The sequence below is a fragment of the Aristolochia californica genome, unplaced genomic scaffold, assembly GCF_029961685.1.
Source record: "Aristolochia californica isolate CCGP_79_NKW_82.1479 unplaced genomic scaffold, dmAriCali1.0.hap1 SCAF_9, whole genome shotgun sequence".
Taxonomy (NCBI): domain Eukaryota; kingdom Viridiplantae; phylum Streptophyta; class Magnoliopsida; order Piperales; family Aristolochiaceae; genus Aristolochia; species Aristolochia californica.
In genome coordinates, this window is record NW_027182290.1 from 1270157 (window position 1) to 1285918 (window position 15762).

General features: G+C 41.3%; 1 protein-coding gene and 1 long non-coding RNA gene across 4 annotated transcripts; both read left to right on the forward strand.

Moving 5' to 3' along the window:
• Positions 1-4844: 4844 nt before the first annotated feature.
• On the forward strand, positions 4845-6302 carry LOC137941766 (uncharacterized). The gene is made up of 3 exons (XR_011110443.1): positions 4845-5193; positions 5333-5572; positions 6009-6302. It is a non-coding gene; the product is annotated as an uncharacterized lncRNA (long non-coding RNA).
• Positions 6303-6412: 110 nt separating this feature from the next.
• On the forward strand, positions 6413-15690 carry LOC137941765 (ubiquitin carboxyl-terminal hydrolase 4-like). Of its 3 annotated transcripts, none has more exons than XM_068787340.1 (8): positions 6413-6581; positions 7021-7445; positions 8523-8639; positions 12167-12265; positions 14052-14237; positions 14358-14539; positions 14760-15145; positions 15233-15690. In XM_068787340.1, exons 2-8 carry the CDS (start codon positions 7323-7325, stop codon positions 15325-15327), a joined length of 1188 nt encoding a protein of 395 aa, XP_068643441.1. In that variant the 5' UTR covers positions 6413-6581; positions 7021-7322; the 3' UTR covers positions 15328-15690. The 3 variants fall into 3 exon arrangements, with proteins under 3 accessions (XP_068643441.1, XP_068643442.1, XP_068643443.1); XM_068787341.1 differs by having other exon boundaries at positions 6416-6581; positions 14760-15184; positions 15281-15340; XM_068787342.1 differs by lacking the exon at positions 6413-6581 and adding an exon at positions 8119-8240 and having other exon boundaries at positions 7370-7445.
• The last annotated feature ends 72 nt before the right edge of the window (positions 15691-15762 follow it).

A 15762-nucleotide genomic window follows, 5' to 3' on the forward strand; every position in this document is an offset into this window, starting at 1 on the left:
TTCCCAACTTATACAACATCTCGAAATCGAATTCTGCCAAGAAATCTTGCCATCTTGCTTGCTTAGGGGATAGCTTCTTTTGGGTGAGGAAGTAGCTAGACGCCACATTGTCCATCTGAACGACGAATTTTGACCCGAGCAAATAGTGGCGCCAGGTGCGCAAGCAATGCACCACAACGGTCATCTCCCTCTCTTGACTGTGTACCGCTGTTCTGTCTCGTTCAGCTTCCGACTCTCGTAGGCAATGGGATGGCCATCTTGCTCCAAGACTCCTCCGATTGCGAAGTCGGATGCGTCCGTATGCACCTCGAACGCTTTGCTGAAATCCGCAAGTTGCAGGACGGGTCCCTCCATCATGGCTTGCTTGAGTGACTCGAAAGCACGTTGGCACTTGTCCGTCCAGTGCCACTTTTGCGCCTTCTTCAGGAGGTCCGTTAAGGGAGCCGCCAGGGCTGAGAACCCTTTTATGAACCTGCGATAGTAGTTAGCCAAACCAAGAAAACTACGAAGTTCTCTTACCTTGGTTGGCTCGGTCCATTCTCGGATGGCTTGCAGTTTGGTCTCGTCCATCCAAATGCGGCCTCCTCCAATCCAATGGCCAAGGAATGATACCTCCTTTAGGCCAAAGGAGCACTTCTCCTTCTTCACGAACAAGGAGTTCTCCTGCAGGACTCGAAACACTTCACGCAAGTGTTATAAGTGCTCCTCCATTGTGCGGCTATAGATGACGATGTCATCCAAGTACACCACCACGAACTTGTCCAAGAACGCTTTGAAGACCTCATTCATAAGCGTACAAAATGTGGCTGGTGCGTTAGTTAAACCGAATGGCATCACAAGGAACTCGTATGATCCGTACCTGGTGACGCATGCCGTCTTCGGTTCATCTCCTTCCGCAATCCTGACTTGATAGTAGCCGCTCCTCAAGTCGAGTTTTGTGAAGACTCGGGCATCTCTGAGTTGGTCGAACAGATCGGCAATCAATGGTATGGGGTACTTGTTCTTGATGGTGATCTTGTTCAAAGCTCTGTAGTCGATGCATATGCGCATAGAACCATCTTTCTTGCGCTGGAACAAGACCGGTGCCCCGTAGGGAGCCTTGGATGGCTGAATGAACCCCGCTTCAAGCAGCTCGCTTAGTTGCTTCCTCAACTCTTCCAACTCCTTAGGCGCCATGCGATAAGGGGCTTTTGAGGGCGGTTTCACTCCAGGTTCCAACTCGATCTTGTGATCCACTCCCCTCCTTGGTGGCAGACAAGGGGGTAGCTCTTTTGGCATGACATCCCTGAACTCGTTCAGGACTCCCGTCATCTCCTTGGGAATCACTTGGGCCACGTCTTCTTTCACCTCACAGAAGGCCGCTAAGTAGGTGGAATAGCCCTGCTTAAAACCCCGCTTAAGCTGGACGGCGCTAATTGATTCAATATTTTCGGTTACATTGGTTTTGAAACCATTGATCATACAAGCCCCCCCCCCCCGGTCGAGAATACCTACTACGCCTAATGAAGGTAAAATGAAAGCCTTACAAGTTGTGAGGAAGTCCATGCCGAGAATGACCTTGAAGTCATCCATGGGAACGATGGTGAATGTCCAACTTCCCACCCCATTCTCCAACGTTGGCAGACACGGCCTTGGCTACTCCTGAGACTTCTCTTGCTTCAGAATTCACGGCTTTCATTCTGCTACTATCTCTCGTAGCCTTAAGCTTCAAACGCCTCGCTTCCTCTTCCGAGACGAAGTTGTGAGTAGCCCCGGTGTCTACCATTGCCTTTACTTGGAATCCATTGATGATGACATCCAAGTAAAGGAGATTGCGGTTCGGCCTTGCCTCTTTGACACTCGCTTTTGGCTCCTTTGAACGAACAGCATTGAGCAAGGATAGAGCCCCCATCCGTGGTTCCTCTTTTTCGTTTTCGAATTGGGCAGCATTTAACAGTTTCTTCTTGGGGCAGTCTCTTGCCATGTGCTCCCCTTCGCAAATAAAACAATTAAGAGGGTGTTTGAAGGACTTACCTTTGTCATCCTTCTTCTTGTTGTTGGTGTGGCGGGTGTCACTGGGCTCGGTCCTTTCCCTTTCTTTCTTTGGCTTCTTCTTCTTTTTTTGGCCGTTGTAGCTGCTGTCTTTGCTTGGCCGAGTAGCATTGTCCTCCGAATTTCGCTCGTACTCGGTCAGTTTTTCAGCCGTGGCTATGGCAGCAGCCAAGGACTTTACCTCCCTTCTACGAAGTTCGGTCTCAGCCCAAGGCTTCAGCCCGACCAGAAATGAAAAGAGCCTATCCTCGTCGGACATACGAGGAATACAGAGCATAAGAGAAGTGAAAGCTTGGACATATTCGCGAATTGTACCTTTCTGTCTGAGGGCACGTAACTCCTTCCGAGCTTGGTAGTCTACGTCCTCCGGAAATAAATGGCGTCGGAGTTCTCTCTTGAAGTCCTCCCATGTTTCCACCGGCGCTTCATCTCCTTGCTCGCCCGAAGTCCTTCTCCTCCACCAAAGTACAACATCTTCCGCAAGGAACATAGATGCAGTGTTGACTTTGGCTTTTTCACTGGTTAACTTCGAAGCATTAAAATATTGTTCCACTTGCCAAAGGAAGTTGTCTATTACCTTTGGGTCGCGTTTTCCAGTGAAAGCTTTCGGCTCCGGTATTTTGATCTTTGCACCCCCTTGCGAACCTCCTCCATTCGCAAGGGCTCTTTCGCATAGGGTGAGCCTCGCCCGAACTTCTCCCGTAATGGTCTTGACCTCTTCGTCGACCCTCCTGATTTCGGCTTGCATCACGGCCATAGCACTGTGCACGTCGTCCTCGTACCCTTGGAACCATTCCGGGATAGGTAACCGTGCATGTGCAAGGTCGTTCACATACTCCTCCAGTCTTGAAAACTGATCCTCCATGCTTGCAAGTCTGGACTCGAAATCGCAAAAACGTACATTGTTTTCAGAGGGTGACTCCATACCTCTTGCTGCTACATCGCCACTCGTGGATGCCATGGTTGGAAATGCTGCTCTGATACCAGTTGTCATGCGGTTAGATTTTGGCTAAGTCCGTCTAGCCAAGCGGAATATCTACCCCGTGCGGCCTAGGGGGAGGTTGGGAAGAAGATCTGAGGCACAAGGAGGCTGACTAGTTCTTCCCAAGAACTAGTCAGCCTCCTTGTGCCTCAGATCTTCTTCCCAACCTCCCACACTCGATGTTGCCAAACAAAGGGACAATGGAAAGACCAAAGAGATGGAAGAGAAAAGCTCAACTCTATTGAAGGCTAAAACTCTCTATACACTTGGAGAGCAATGAATGCAAAGAATGTTCAAGAATGCTTTACAATGGGAGATGCCCCTCCTATTTATAAGCCTCCTCCCTGGCCTTGGAAGGCTCTAGAAACTCACAAAATCGTGCCAGTTGTTCCTGGCCTTTAGAAACTTCTAGAGAGGCCCAGAAAACCCTTCAGACATGGAGATTTCCGCTTCTGGCGCCTTCTGGAGTCTTCCGGACTCTTCTGGCGCCAGGTTGCGTGCGCCCCACCTGCCCCGCCTGGGTCTTGCGCGCGGGCGCCTCGCCTGGGCTCCTGCGCGTGGGCGCCTCACCTGGACTCCTGCACGCGGGCGGCAGGCGCCATGCCACCGCGCGGGCGGCAGGCGCCATGCCACTGTGCACGGGCGCCAGGCGCCATGCCTCTGTGCGCGGGCGCCCCGCCTGGAGTCTTGCATGCAGGCGCCTCGCCTGGAGTCTTGTGGGCGCCTCGCCTGGAGTCTTGCATGCGGGTGCCCTACCTGGAGTCTGGGGCATGTGTAACCCCGCTTTGCCTGCCTGGCTTGCGTGCGACTTACCCAGCCTTGTGTGCGCTACGCCAAGGCATGTGCTAGGCTTGCCGGCGTTACATCCCAAACATGGATGGCTGCCATACGCGCTTCCTCTACCGTATGCGCATTGCCTTTCCTTGTGCTGGAGCAGTGTGGTGGGCATGTGGGTATTGTCAGAGTGGTTCCGTCCACTCTTGTTAGAGTTTGTGGTCTGAGTTAGGTACTTGGCTTTCCGCACCTTAAACGGCTAGTCTTTTCGGGTTGTATTGGCTAGGTATCTGACTCAGAACTTTGTAGTTAAGCGAGTTTGGGCGAGAGTAATTCTAGGATGGGTGACCTCCTGGGAAGTACTCTTGCCTAGGACTTTGACATGGTATCAGAGCTAGGCACGCCACGGCCCGCGTTCGTATCCCGTGAGAAGCGGCTCCAGAATGGGCGGGGTGGGTGTCAGAGTGGTTCCGTCCACTCTTGTTAGAGTTTGTGGTCTGAGTTAGGTACTTGGCTTTCCGCACCTTAAACGACTAGTCTTTTCGGGTTGTATTGGCTAGGTATCTTACTCAGAACTTTGTAGTTAAGCGAGCTTGGGCGAGAGTAATTCTAGGATGAGTGACCTCCTAGGAAGTACTCTTGCCTAGGACTTTGACAGTATGCCGTCCGGACTCGGCTGGTTACCTCTCGCCTCACATAGGCTCGGTTCGGCTCGAAACTCGGCTGAAAATAATTAAATCAAGTTCGGCCAACCGACTAGCGTTAAAGAGGTCGCTGACCAACGTCAGTGACATTGAATGCCTGGCCATGGAAGGGATCAATCGTTCTCAGCTCCTGGTCTGTTCCGATCTCCAGATTAAGAATACAAATGGAGATGAAGAAAACCTAGTACGAAGATTTCCATTTACTCTTTCTTCTAGGGATAGATTTTCCGACAAGGATTCATGGGCAGCGATGCGGTCCTCCGCTCATCGCTGGTTTTTCTTGCTGCCCTGGAAGTGCTCGTCGGCTTCTGCACTTTCTCGTTGAAGAAGATGTTTGCCACTTAAGTCTTCGGCCTCTTTGCGATCGCGGGGTTCGTTTTACCGGATTGGGAATTCTTCGATAGGGATTTTAAAGAGCGGTTTTCGCCCTTGCCGCTCGATAAAGGGAACAGGAATCCGGCTGGAAATTCTACTGCCATATGGTGCGAATTATTTCTCCTCTTTTGGTTGAAATATCTTGCTCTTTGGTTGTTGAGAGAAACAATTTTAGTCAGTAATGGCGGTGAAAATTCATCTGAAAGTGTAACTCTGAGTCTAAGCTTGGTGGAGCTCGGCGATCAATGCAGAACTGTGATGCTGAATTTATCTAAACGAGTTCATAGCGGGATAATCAACAATTTCAAGTTATAATTATCAGCAGATGTGAGAGTCTAAAGATCCTTTAACACAGATAATCTTCTAGACCAGTTTTTATAGTGATAGCTTCAATAACTTCTTAAATCAGTGCTTCCTTGAAAGCCTTTTGTCGATGCCTTGTTCAATTTCCCTTTCCCTTTTACAGTCAGAAGTCGAGCAATCTACAAAAAGAAGAAAAAAAAATCAGTCTTGGGAGATAAAAGAACGGCAACCACTTCACAGCCTCGTGTCAATGTACTTGCATCAATCTGTTATTTAAGTTAACTACTACAAACTCTTCAGTCAAGGCATTTACAAGACGTTTCCATTGAAGAATGTGATTAGGAGGCGAGAAGAGAATGATCACTATAGAAATGCCAAGTAACCTTTGCTCTAAGTAGGACAGGTAATAGCTCAAGGAATGAGGCGATACCAGATAGAGAGAACTATCTCGTTTTAACTTTTCTGAGACTGTACACTCTTTTTGAAGAATGCCTACAACAATTACCATTGCCAGAAGCAAACTAGATGATATTTTACTCTCTAGAAAGAGTGGATTCATTTCTGCATTGCATCTTTATGGAAGATTTTACATTCCAAATTAATAATAAAAAACGAAACCTCTATGGGAGATCCTCCCAGTTTCTTTCTCACCATTGGTTGTCCTTCCCAGACTTTTATTTCAGATGCTAGTGTTCTGGGACTGAGAGACTCAAGTTCATGTCTGTCTATGTTGAGAGGCTTGCAGTAAATACCTCATTTGCGTCCATAACTGTGATCATTCTGCTCTTTTTCATTGCACTATGGTATCCTATCTTATGATTATATCTGTTCAATTGCAGATGGAGCGGCGTATATATGATGAAGTTGAGGGCCTAATAGCTGACTAGCTTGAGACTACTTCCACTTTGGTGCTTGCTTTACTTCCTAATAAGCTGGTCGAAAAGAGGCTCAATCCTGGAAAATTTCAGCCCCTTGAAGAAGTTGCATATGTCATAAATCCCAAACCTTGACAGTAGAAGTCACTAAATTATTAGATTCAATCTCATTTTAATATTAATAGGCCTAATTTATTGATTCTGATATTCTTTTTATATTCATGTCGCCTTTGGAGAGGGAGGCGATAGATTGGAAACAGGAGGAGAAAGTCCAAACCCTGCAAATGAATAGCAGTTTTGACCTAAGGAGGTGCCACCAGAGATGGACAGGAAATTTTGGCATAGTCGGCACAGAGAGTGGAGGTGAGAGGTGAGATATGTGGGAAAGGTCGCTTGCTGTCATAATTCAAACCGGCTAGTTGGGTTACTATTCTGCCATTGAACGAGACGGTGAAAGGGGCTATTAGTTGGCAAAGTATACTAATGTGCATGCTTTAGATGCAACAAAAAATGGAAGGAGAACAATTTCTCACCCAGGTAAGGCCAATCTAGAGAGAACCCGGTTACTTGCCACCCAATACTGGACTTTCAGAGCAAGAAAAGAATACCATGAAGTAAAAACAGAACATTGGTAAATAGAATGAAGAGAAAATATTTCAAACACACCCACTCCAATTGTTTGAAGGATGGGAGGTATATGACCTTTTGGGTTTTCAGATGAAAATGAGTAGATTTGGATAATACATATCATAATCAAAGAAGTTGACAGGAAATCAATGGTCATCTTTGTTAGAATATAATAGAAAACACAATTATAAAATAATTTAAGAAGATAATTATGTGTGTCAGAGTAGTTCCGTCCACTCTTGTAGGCGGTAATTTTTTATATTTAATAAACCGGTCTGTTAAGTATATTGGCTAGTTGTTGTCGATGTGGTAACAAGCTAAATTGGATATACAAAACATATACATGTAGGCACATACGTATATAGTCAAAGGAAGCTGTGAAAGACGAAGGCTGGCAGATCGTTGCTCGCCGTTGATGATATTTCTCTCCATTCCCATTTCTCAAGTCTCCGTCTCTTTCCCTCACGGCCAAATCATTCTCTTCGCCCGCCGAACTAGACTGCGTCGTCCTCCACTGTTGATTTACTTATTCTGAAACCCTAGAACCCCAATTTGAGGCGGCAAGGGTTTTCTGTCTGTACTTTCATGGTGCAAGATACTCTGTGCTGCTGAGGGAAATCGCCTCATTCTCGTGCTCTTCTGACGTTGTTCATGGTCATGGGAGCCGCGGGCTCAAAACTCGAGAAAGCACTCGGTGACCAGTTTCCCGAAGGCGAGAGGTATTTCGGGTTGGAGAATTTCGGTAACACGTGCTATTGCAACAGCGTTCTGCAGGTGTGGTTCCAATCGGATGGATTGATTGTCGATTCCCCCATTCTCGGTTCTCCTTCTGGTTTGTTGATTGGAATTTTATTGACGTTCAGTATTTCTTGGTTGTTTTGTTGTCGGCGATGGATCTCTTTGCTTTGGTTTGTAATTTTTGGTTTTTCCTATTTTTTTAATGTGATTATCTGTTTTATAGTTATGTTTTGAACAAGGTCTGCTTTTTTCCTGTTTGATTTTACATCTCGGTTAAACGGTTACCTTTGGTAGTGAATTTTGTGGGGAAATTGTCTCACATCAGTATACTTGATCTACTGAGTTACAAGAAGTTGAAGCTACTCGTTTTAATATGTCTTTTTTGCTTGTTTTTTTCTTTGTATTTTCTGTTAGTTATTCTCTTGGAGATTTTCCGATGGTTTCTAGGTTCGTAACTGCAGCCACCGGTACTAGTGAATGTTTTTATTGGGCAATTCAGCAGCAGATAACTATGTTATGGCTAGCTGGTCTTGTGAATTTGGACGAGTTCTGTCTGAGTAGATCAATTTGCAAACTCATTTTCGGTGTTTATGTGTTATGCTCTGATGCGCTGAATACTCTGATGGTCATGACTTCTAATTTTGCATGGTTAAAATGCTATTTGTTTCCTTTTTTTTCTTGGACCTAATGTTGTCTTTGTGCAAAAAAGTGTCCTTGAAGAAAGATATTATATTTGGCTCATCTTTGGAGATGTTGGGATCATCCATTTTGGTAGTGTAGACCCAAAGGGCTAGCATGTACTTGCAACAAATTTTAGTTGGATTTAGTGAGGTACTTGTCTTTAGCTATGCCTCTTCCTCATGGTTTCTCCTTTCTTCTGTTTACATGTCATCCACATTGGTCATAATAGTAGTTCAAGATGATTTAGAAATATGCCCCGAGAAAAAGGAGGTTTTTTCCTTTATTTTCAAAATTATGGCTACCTCATCATTAACTTGAATATATGATGCTTTGACCCTAAATGTCATTTGGTAATTTTTAAAGTTTTTTTTGCCCTATTCTGATTCTCTTTATATTACTAATTGTCCTTTTTTTTTTCTTTTTGGATACCAGGCCCTTTATTTTTGTGTCCCTTTCCGTGAACAGTTACTGGAGTATTATGCAAATAACAAGAATATTGGAGACGCAGAAGAAAACCTTTTGACATGCTTAGCAGATCTTTTCAGTCAGGTGGAGGCCCTAATGCTTTTGATTAATTCTAGTACCTTTACTTTTATTTTTGAATCCCCCCAAGTTGGGGATTCATTTGTGAAGTTAGGGGTATTCCTAACGGGGGTCTTGGATTCAAATCTGACAGGTGAGTTACCTCGGTTGCATGTGTGTTTGGATTGGATTGATAACTAATGCTAAAAAGAGACCCTTTAAATCACTCTATTTTAGCCAGTCAGAAGAGAATCTGTCTTATTTTTTATTTTTTTTAAATGTGTGTATAAGAATCTATGTCTTATTGCATAGTCTTAAAGCTTGTAAACTTGTGCATCACCTTGATTTTTGTATGTCTTTTTTTGTGACATCTCAAGAGACATTCAACTGTTTGTAATGTCCAAAAAGTATCGAGAACAAGGATCTTATTTTGCAAGTAGGTTCTATAACTTGATTTGTTGGTAGCCTTAAAAAGCCTGCTTTATCTTTTTCTTTTCCTGTCTTTCTCAGACATTCTTGGTACATTTACTAGCTCATAACTCTTGCGACTGGGACTGCTTCCCCTGGATTTTTCTGATAATTTCATGTACTTCCTTTTTGTATTGGTGCACTCTGTTGCTTTAGAACCATGGTTATGAATTCAAAGTAGACAATATTATTGTTTTTCAATTGGCTCCCTTTTTCGATCAATGTACTCGATATGGTGTATCAAGTTGTTGTTTGGGGAAATGATGCTAGTAGACCTTGTCTACATATGTGTATTGACATTTACTCACAAAGTCTGTTTTATTAAAGTTGTTGAATTGCTGGATTTAGTTGGATCTTCCACATGCAAATCTAGAAATTGATTTTTCTATTACTAGAGGATTTAAGAGTTTCATAAAAGAATCTTTATTATTATTGATATTATTTTTTGTTTAAATAAAAAACTTAAAAACTCATTGTGGTGGTGAGGCTATCTTATTTGTGACATCGTAGGATTTCCATGCCTTGAAAACTTCTCAGCTGCTGCTGGGCAAACAGTGGCAATGTCAGAAGACCCTCCTATACTCTTGTTGAGCAATGCATGCTCTGACATGTCATAGACTCTGAAATTGGAACTTGACTTGCAGCTTGTCATGTATAACTGTAACATGTATAATGGGTGATGATGTGTAATAATTTGAATCAGTTGTGCTTCACTTTGTGAGACTTTTACTGTCTAAAGAAAAAAGAGAGTGTGACATAGAATACGAGTTCCCTAAATTGCTGTCAGAATATTGTTTTCTGGAAGTTTACTTGACAATAGCATTCAAGAAAAGAGATGTAAGGTCATCACAGAAGTAAGATAAATATTGAATGAGATACTTCACTGTTTAATTCATTCCCTTCAGTTATCTATTAAAAATGAGGGGGGAAATGACGCAAATTACATGTGAGCACTTAACTGGTTCAATTAAATAGAGTTTTTTTTACTGTAGAGTGTAATTAAGCATTTAGTGCTTGCTAAAGGATGTTGTGATAGACTACTTAATGCCTGAATGGTATTAAGAGGTTGAATGCATTTGCATGGCTAGATAAAAATAGTGACTTGGCAGGATATCAAAGGCATTACTTGGATCGTTATACTAAATTTAGGTATTTATCAGGAGGTGGATTCTGAACATTCTCATAGCTTTAACAGAATGTAACATTCAGATGAAAAAAAATCAAAAACGGCGTTATGGAGAATATTATGAAATTTGGGGAGCATTTATGGAGTAAATGAAACTCATAATACCAGCTAGTATCCTTTTGGTTTCAGTCCTTTAGGGCTTAGGGTTTAAGGAACAGATTTTTCAACTGTCTGATCTGAATGGTCCGAACACCTGCTCTTATTATGTTTGGATTTTGAATTGTATCTGGTGGACCTTACAGGCTAAAAATGAACTACTACTGCTAACTGAATTATTTGGTTTACATATGTTGGCATTGATTTTCAAGAAAAAAAAACTGTTTGGCAGTTATTACTGCTAACTAGGATGGGTCAGTGGATTGTCTGGGATATTTTTAAGTTTAAGTTACTAGATTTTGTCAGCACATAGGGTTTTATGACTGTTGAGCTTTTTCTTCATGTATAAAGCGCTTCTCTTAATAGTTCAAAAGTTAATTTTTGGTAACGAGCATTTGTTGTCTTTTTGGAAAGTAATGTGCCACACAATCACTAACTCCCTTTTGTCAGCACCCAGCATGGTTATTAATGTTTCTCAAATTGAATAGATATTGAAAAAATAAATCTATGAACTTCTGTTGTTGTTTCATGGGAATAATGGATTTTGAAACCAGTATTTATTTTTAATGTTTCCCCAAAAAAAAAAAAATTCTTTTAAAAGCTTCTTGTTGCCTTTGTTTTTTTTTTTAGGTTTCCTAATAACACTTGAAAGGGGTTCAAGTCTCACCGTTATTGCATTTTTGGCTGTCTGTGTGAGTGTAAATATTCATAAAAGCAAAATTATGTCTTGAAATTTTAGCTGCTTCTAATATGGTACTAGTGGTCTGGTAGCTCAGATTGCTGCAATAGTTACATGTGGTATGCTGAATCATTTTCCTTCTTTGTGAAAGTGGTGATTTCAGCTCTATGAGGTCTTCTCTTTTTTATAAAAAAAAAAAATATATTATTAGTTTTTGGAATGCTGACTACACACACACACACACACACACTCAATACTCCTATTGAGACCTGAACTCAAGGCCTCACACTATAAACTCCCCCATGAGGCCATTGAGCCAAAGGTCCAATACACACCTGTATGAAGTCTTAATTAGTAAATAATTGGATGTACGGGCAACTTTATGGTTCTATAATATTTTTAGATGTTTTATTTTTTACAAGTGATGGTATGACAGTGCAGATGCTTGTGAAATTTTTTCAAACTATTTTAGTAATATAGCTCAGGACCACCTTGTCCTTTGATTTTCTCATATTCCTGGCCTACAGTTAGATGCCATATTTCTTGTCTTGGTAAGAGATCTGCTGGACCTATGATACTTCCAGTCTGTGATGAACTTAAAGAGTTTAAGCAAAAAATTTCATGTTTTGAAGCAGGTTTACTTTTGTAAATTGTACAAGAAAAAGGTTTTGTACGTTTGGTGAAAAATTTTAATTATTGCAACTTCTAGCTGGAGTTCTAGCTAAGTTTTCTACTTTTCTTAATTCTAGTTATGTAGGCTAGTCAACCTGACCAAGACTGAAGCTGTTTAAATTTGCACTATCATTTTTTTTAAATATTTTAGTTGATTTTTTAAAAAAAATTGAAACATCTCTCTCTGTGATGAATATTAAGATAATTTGGTTTGTTGAATTATGTGGAAAGTTTTGGGATTTGGCTGCTACCAAGTTAAGAATTGGTTGGTCTAGGGTTTTGCATGTGTATGGGACAAGTGCACTGACCTCTTTTTATTTGTTGAACGTCCATTTTGTACAGTTTTGGAAGTCACAGGCCATTAATTTCATGTCAATCTCATTGCGCACTGACACATACTTTATAATCCTCATACTATATATTCAACCAATATTTTCTTGTCGTTGTATGCAGATAAGTTCGCAGAAGAAGAAGACTGGTGTCATTGCTCCAAAGCGTTTTGTGCATAGAGTGAAGAAACAAAATGAGCTCTTTCGTACTTACATGCACCAGGTATATCTATCTATCTTTGATTGACTTGTACTGCTCAGAAAGATAGGGTAGTTTTTCTTGGTAACCAGGGTCCTAAATTGCTACACCAGGGTGCACATGGTGTTATTTTTACCTCAAAAGGAAGGGGGAGAGATGAGCCCATCCTAAGTCATGACACATACAAACACAGTAGTATACATGAGTTTGTGCACAAGAGTTCAGAAGGTTTGTGGGTATGGATTGGGTTTCCACAATATGTTTTAGCTAACATTAGCCAGAAGACTGCCTTTCAAAAAAAAAAAAAAAATGTGCAAAGGTTTATGATTTTAGCTTGTCTATATACAAGAAGGGTAATTATGTGGGATACTAATAAGCTTATTCAAAAAAATTAAAATTTTGTAGGAGTTCAACTACCTTACCATAATATATTTTTGTTAATATGAGTAATTAATGCTTTGCTTGTAGATGCCTTTCATTCAGCCTAACAGACCTTAACAGACTCTGCTATTGCATAACTAAGATCTTTAACCCCAACCCCTAATACTAGCTGATTTCATGATACGATCAACCTGGTTATGACCCCACATTTTTAGACCTTGCTGAACATGCTGGTTGCTGAATGTGATATTGTTATCTGAACTTAGTTGTTTATTGTTAGTGAAATAATCCCACACGGGTTAGTGTTAGAAAAAAAATTCCTTTGGTTATTAGTTGGGAAAATTAGCTTAGTCATTTTGGGATAGGCCTCAACCCTACTTTATCATAGTAGAATAAGACATGTTCAGTCGAACTTAGTTATTGTCCAGTTTAGTTTGTATTGAATCTGCATTGTGCGTGTGTCAGGCCCTTTATCTGTTTGTTTATGCCTAATCTGAGGTGGTATGTTAGTGAGAATGTTATGAGAGAATCTTGTGGTTATTGATTGGGAAAATGTCTCATAACTTGGGCCAGTCAATTTGGGATGGTCATAGTCCCAACTTTAACATTCAATATATTCTTGCACATATGCAATGCTGGTTTGTTAGGTATATAGTTGGGGTAGGTTAAGCTGAATTATCAGCCCTAAATTTATATGAAATTTAGTATTCCTAACTGTAGATTTGAAAATCCCCAGCCCTAACACTTAGAAGATTGGGCCAAGTATTACTGGAGTTACAGTACGTCACATGATTGTCTGACCGTGGCATATCTATAGAAGAAAGCTTGTAGAAACATAGTTTTCTGGTGCAATGCAACTTTGATGTTGATTTTACTTAATAAATAAGAAGCCTCTGGATTCTCATGACCTGATAATCTTTGGTATGATGATCTATATCTGACCTGTCCTAGCTTTGCGGTTGATACCGTCTTGGCCTTTCAGGTTTTTGCCTGTGATTTTCCTTTTGGTGTCCTTTGTGTCACTTCTTCCTTGATGGAAACTCATTTCTCATTGTCTTCAAATAATGGTCTATATATGGCTTATGGGCCAGTGCTGCACAGCAAGTATAGCCAGTGGATCAAATGGTAGATATCACTATTCTGCTCTTGTGCTTGTTTTTTCACAAAGGATAGAAACTTGTATATCCAGAAAGACCAATATTATGGCACAAGAATTATATGTTAAAAGAGATTGAGATTCTGTTGTCAGCCTATAATGTAGTAAATGTGCATGTTTCTAACTTTATTTTGAAAGAAAGAAGCTGCATTTTTTTTTCTTCTTGAAGAGAGAAAGTGTTGCACTGGTGATGTTTTAGAGCCATCCTGAGCTGACCATTTTTTCTGAACTTGCTTTTGTCTTCCTTACTGACCCTTGCCTTTTTCTTGGCAGGATGCTCATGAATTTTTGAACTTTCTACTCAATGAGCTTGTTGATATCCTAGAGAAAGAGAATAACGCAGCAAAAAGTTCCCCAGAGACCTCCTCACCAGAAAAGGTTCCAAATGGGCCTCGTGCTGCAGTTGCAAATGGGACACCAAAGGAGCCTCTAGTTACATGGGTTCACAAAAATTTCCAGGTTTGACTGCTCTCTTTTCTTAAATTCATAATGCATCTTGCCTACATGATGCAACTACACTTCTTTCTGATAATATTTTTAGCAGTTTTATAATATGATGTTCATGTTATTTGACTGCAGGGTATACTAACCAATGAAACAAGATGCTTACGTTGTGAAACAGTAACAGCACGGGATGAAACATTTCTGGATTTGAGCCTTGACATCGAACAAAACAGCTCAATCACCAGTTGCCTTAAGAACTTCAGTTCTACTGAGACTTTGAATGCTGAGGATAAATTCTTTTGTGACAAATGTTGCAGGTTAATATCTTTCTCTCTCTCTCTCTCTCTCTGCTTATGTGAGCATGTTTGTCCATGCTCAGTGACATTGATGGTTCGTCAGTGTTTAATTCTACTTTGTGCATGAAAAAACAATTTTTTTTGCCTCATCTTCCACTCTTTGTTCACTTGCATTCACCTTTGATTTTTTATTAGTTAACTGTTGCCACTTTTGTGATGAGTCATATTCCTCCAATGGCAGTTTACAAGAAGCGCAGAAGAGGATGAAGATAAAGAAACCTCCTTACATCTTAGTCATTCATCTGAAGCGTTTCAAATATATAGAACATCTTAGTCGTTACAAGAAACTGTCCTACCGAGTTGTGTTCCCTTTAGAACTGAAGCTGAGCAACACCATGGAAGATGCCGATTCCGAGTACTCTCTCTTTGCCGTAGTTGTCCATGTAGGTAGTGGACCAAACCATGGCCACTATGTTAGCCTAGTGAAAAGCCATAACCACTGGCTCTTTTTTGATGATGAAAATGTGGAGATGATTGATGAGTCAGCCGTGCAAACATTTTTTGGGTCTGCACAGGAGTACTCTAGTAACACAGATCATGGCTATATCTTGTTCTACGAGAGTCAAGGTAGCAAGAGTTGAAGGGGCTGATTGGGTTTCAGCCATGGTGGGTGTTTTTTCCACACTTTTCCTCATTTTTCGTTTCTTTTTATAGATGGAGAGCTCTCGGTGATCAGTGAGATGAGATGTGGAGATTTTTCAGGATGTTCGTGTACAGGAGGGATGGTGTGGAAGGAAGCACTATCCTAATGTTTTTTTCGACAATAAGAAAGAGTGTAAATGGTGATTGGGAGTTTCAGAGACATTCCTTTTGTATTCTTCACTTGTTGAATATTTTACAACAGAAATGCAAGTGCTCCCTGCTGGGGAAATCAAGAACCTAATTTGTTAACTCTCCGGAATGAGATCTTCAACCTTCTTTATCAGAAGTTACTGCCCTGTTTCTGAGCTGTGATAGGAGAGCTGCTGGTAGTAAAGAATTCAAGACCTTGTCCTGCCTTAACCATTTTATGCTGTGACAACTTTTAAATGTGGCATTCTTGTATTTTGGAATATAATTATCGGATGCTGTATTTTTTATATGGTTATAGTTTATAATTTCGTTTTACATAATATATAAAGGGCAATGGAGTACAATGTGGTCTTGTAGAAACCTATCCAGCGAAGTAACTATGGGTTTGATTA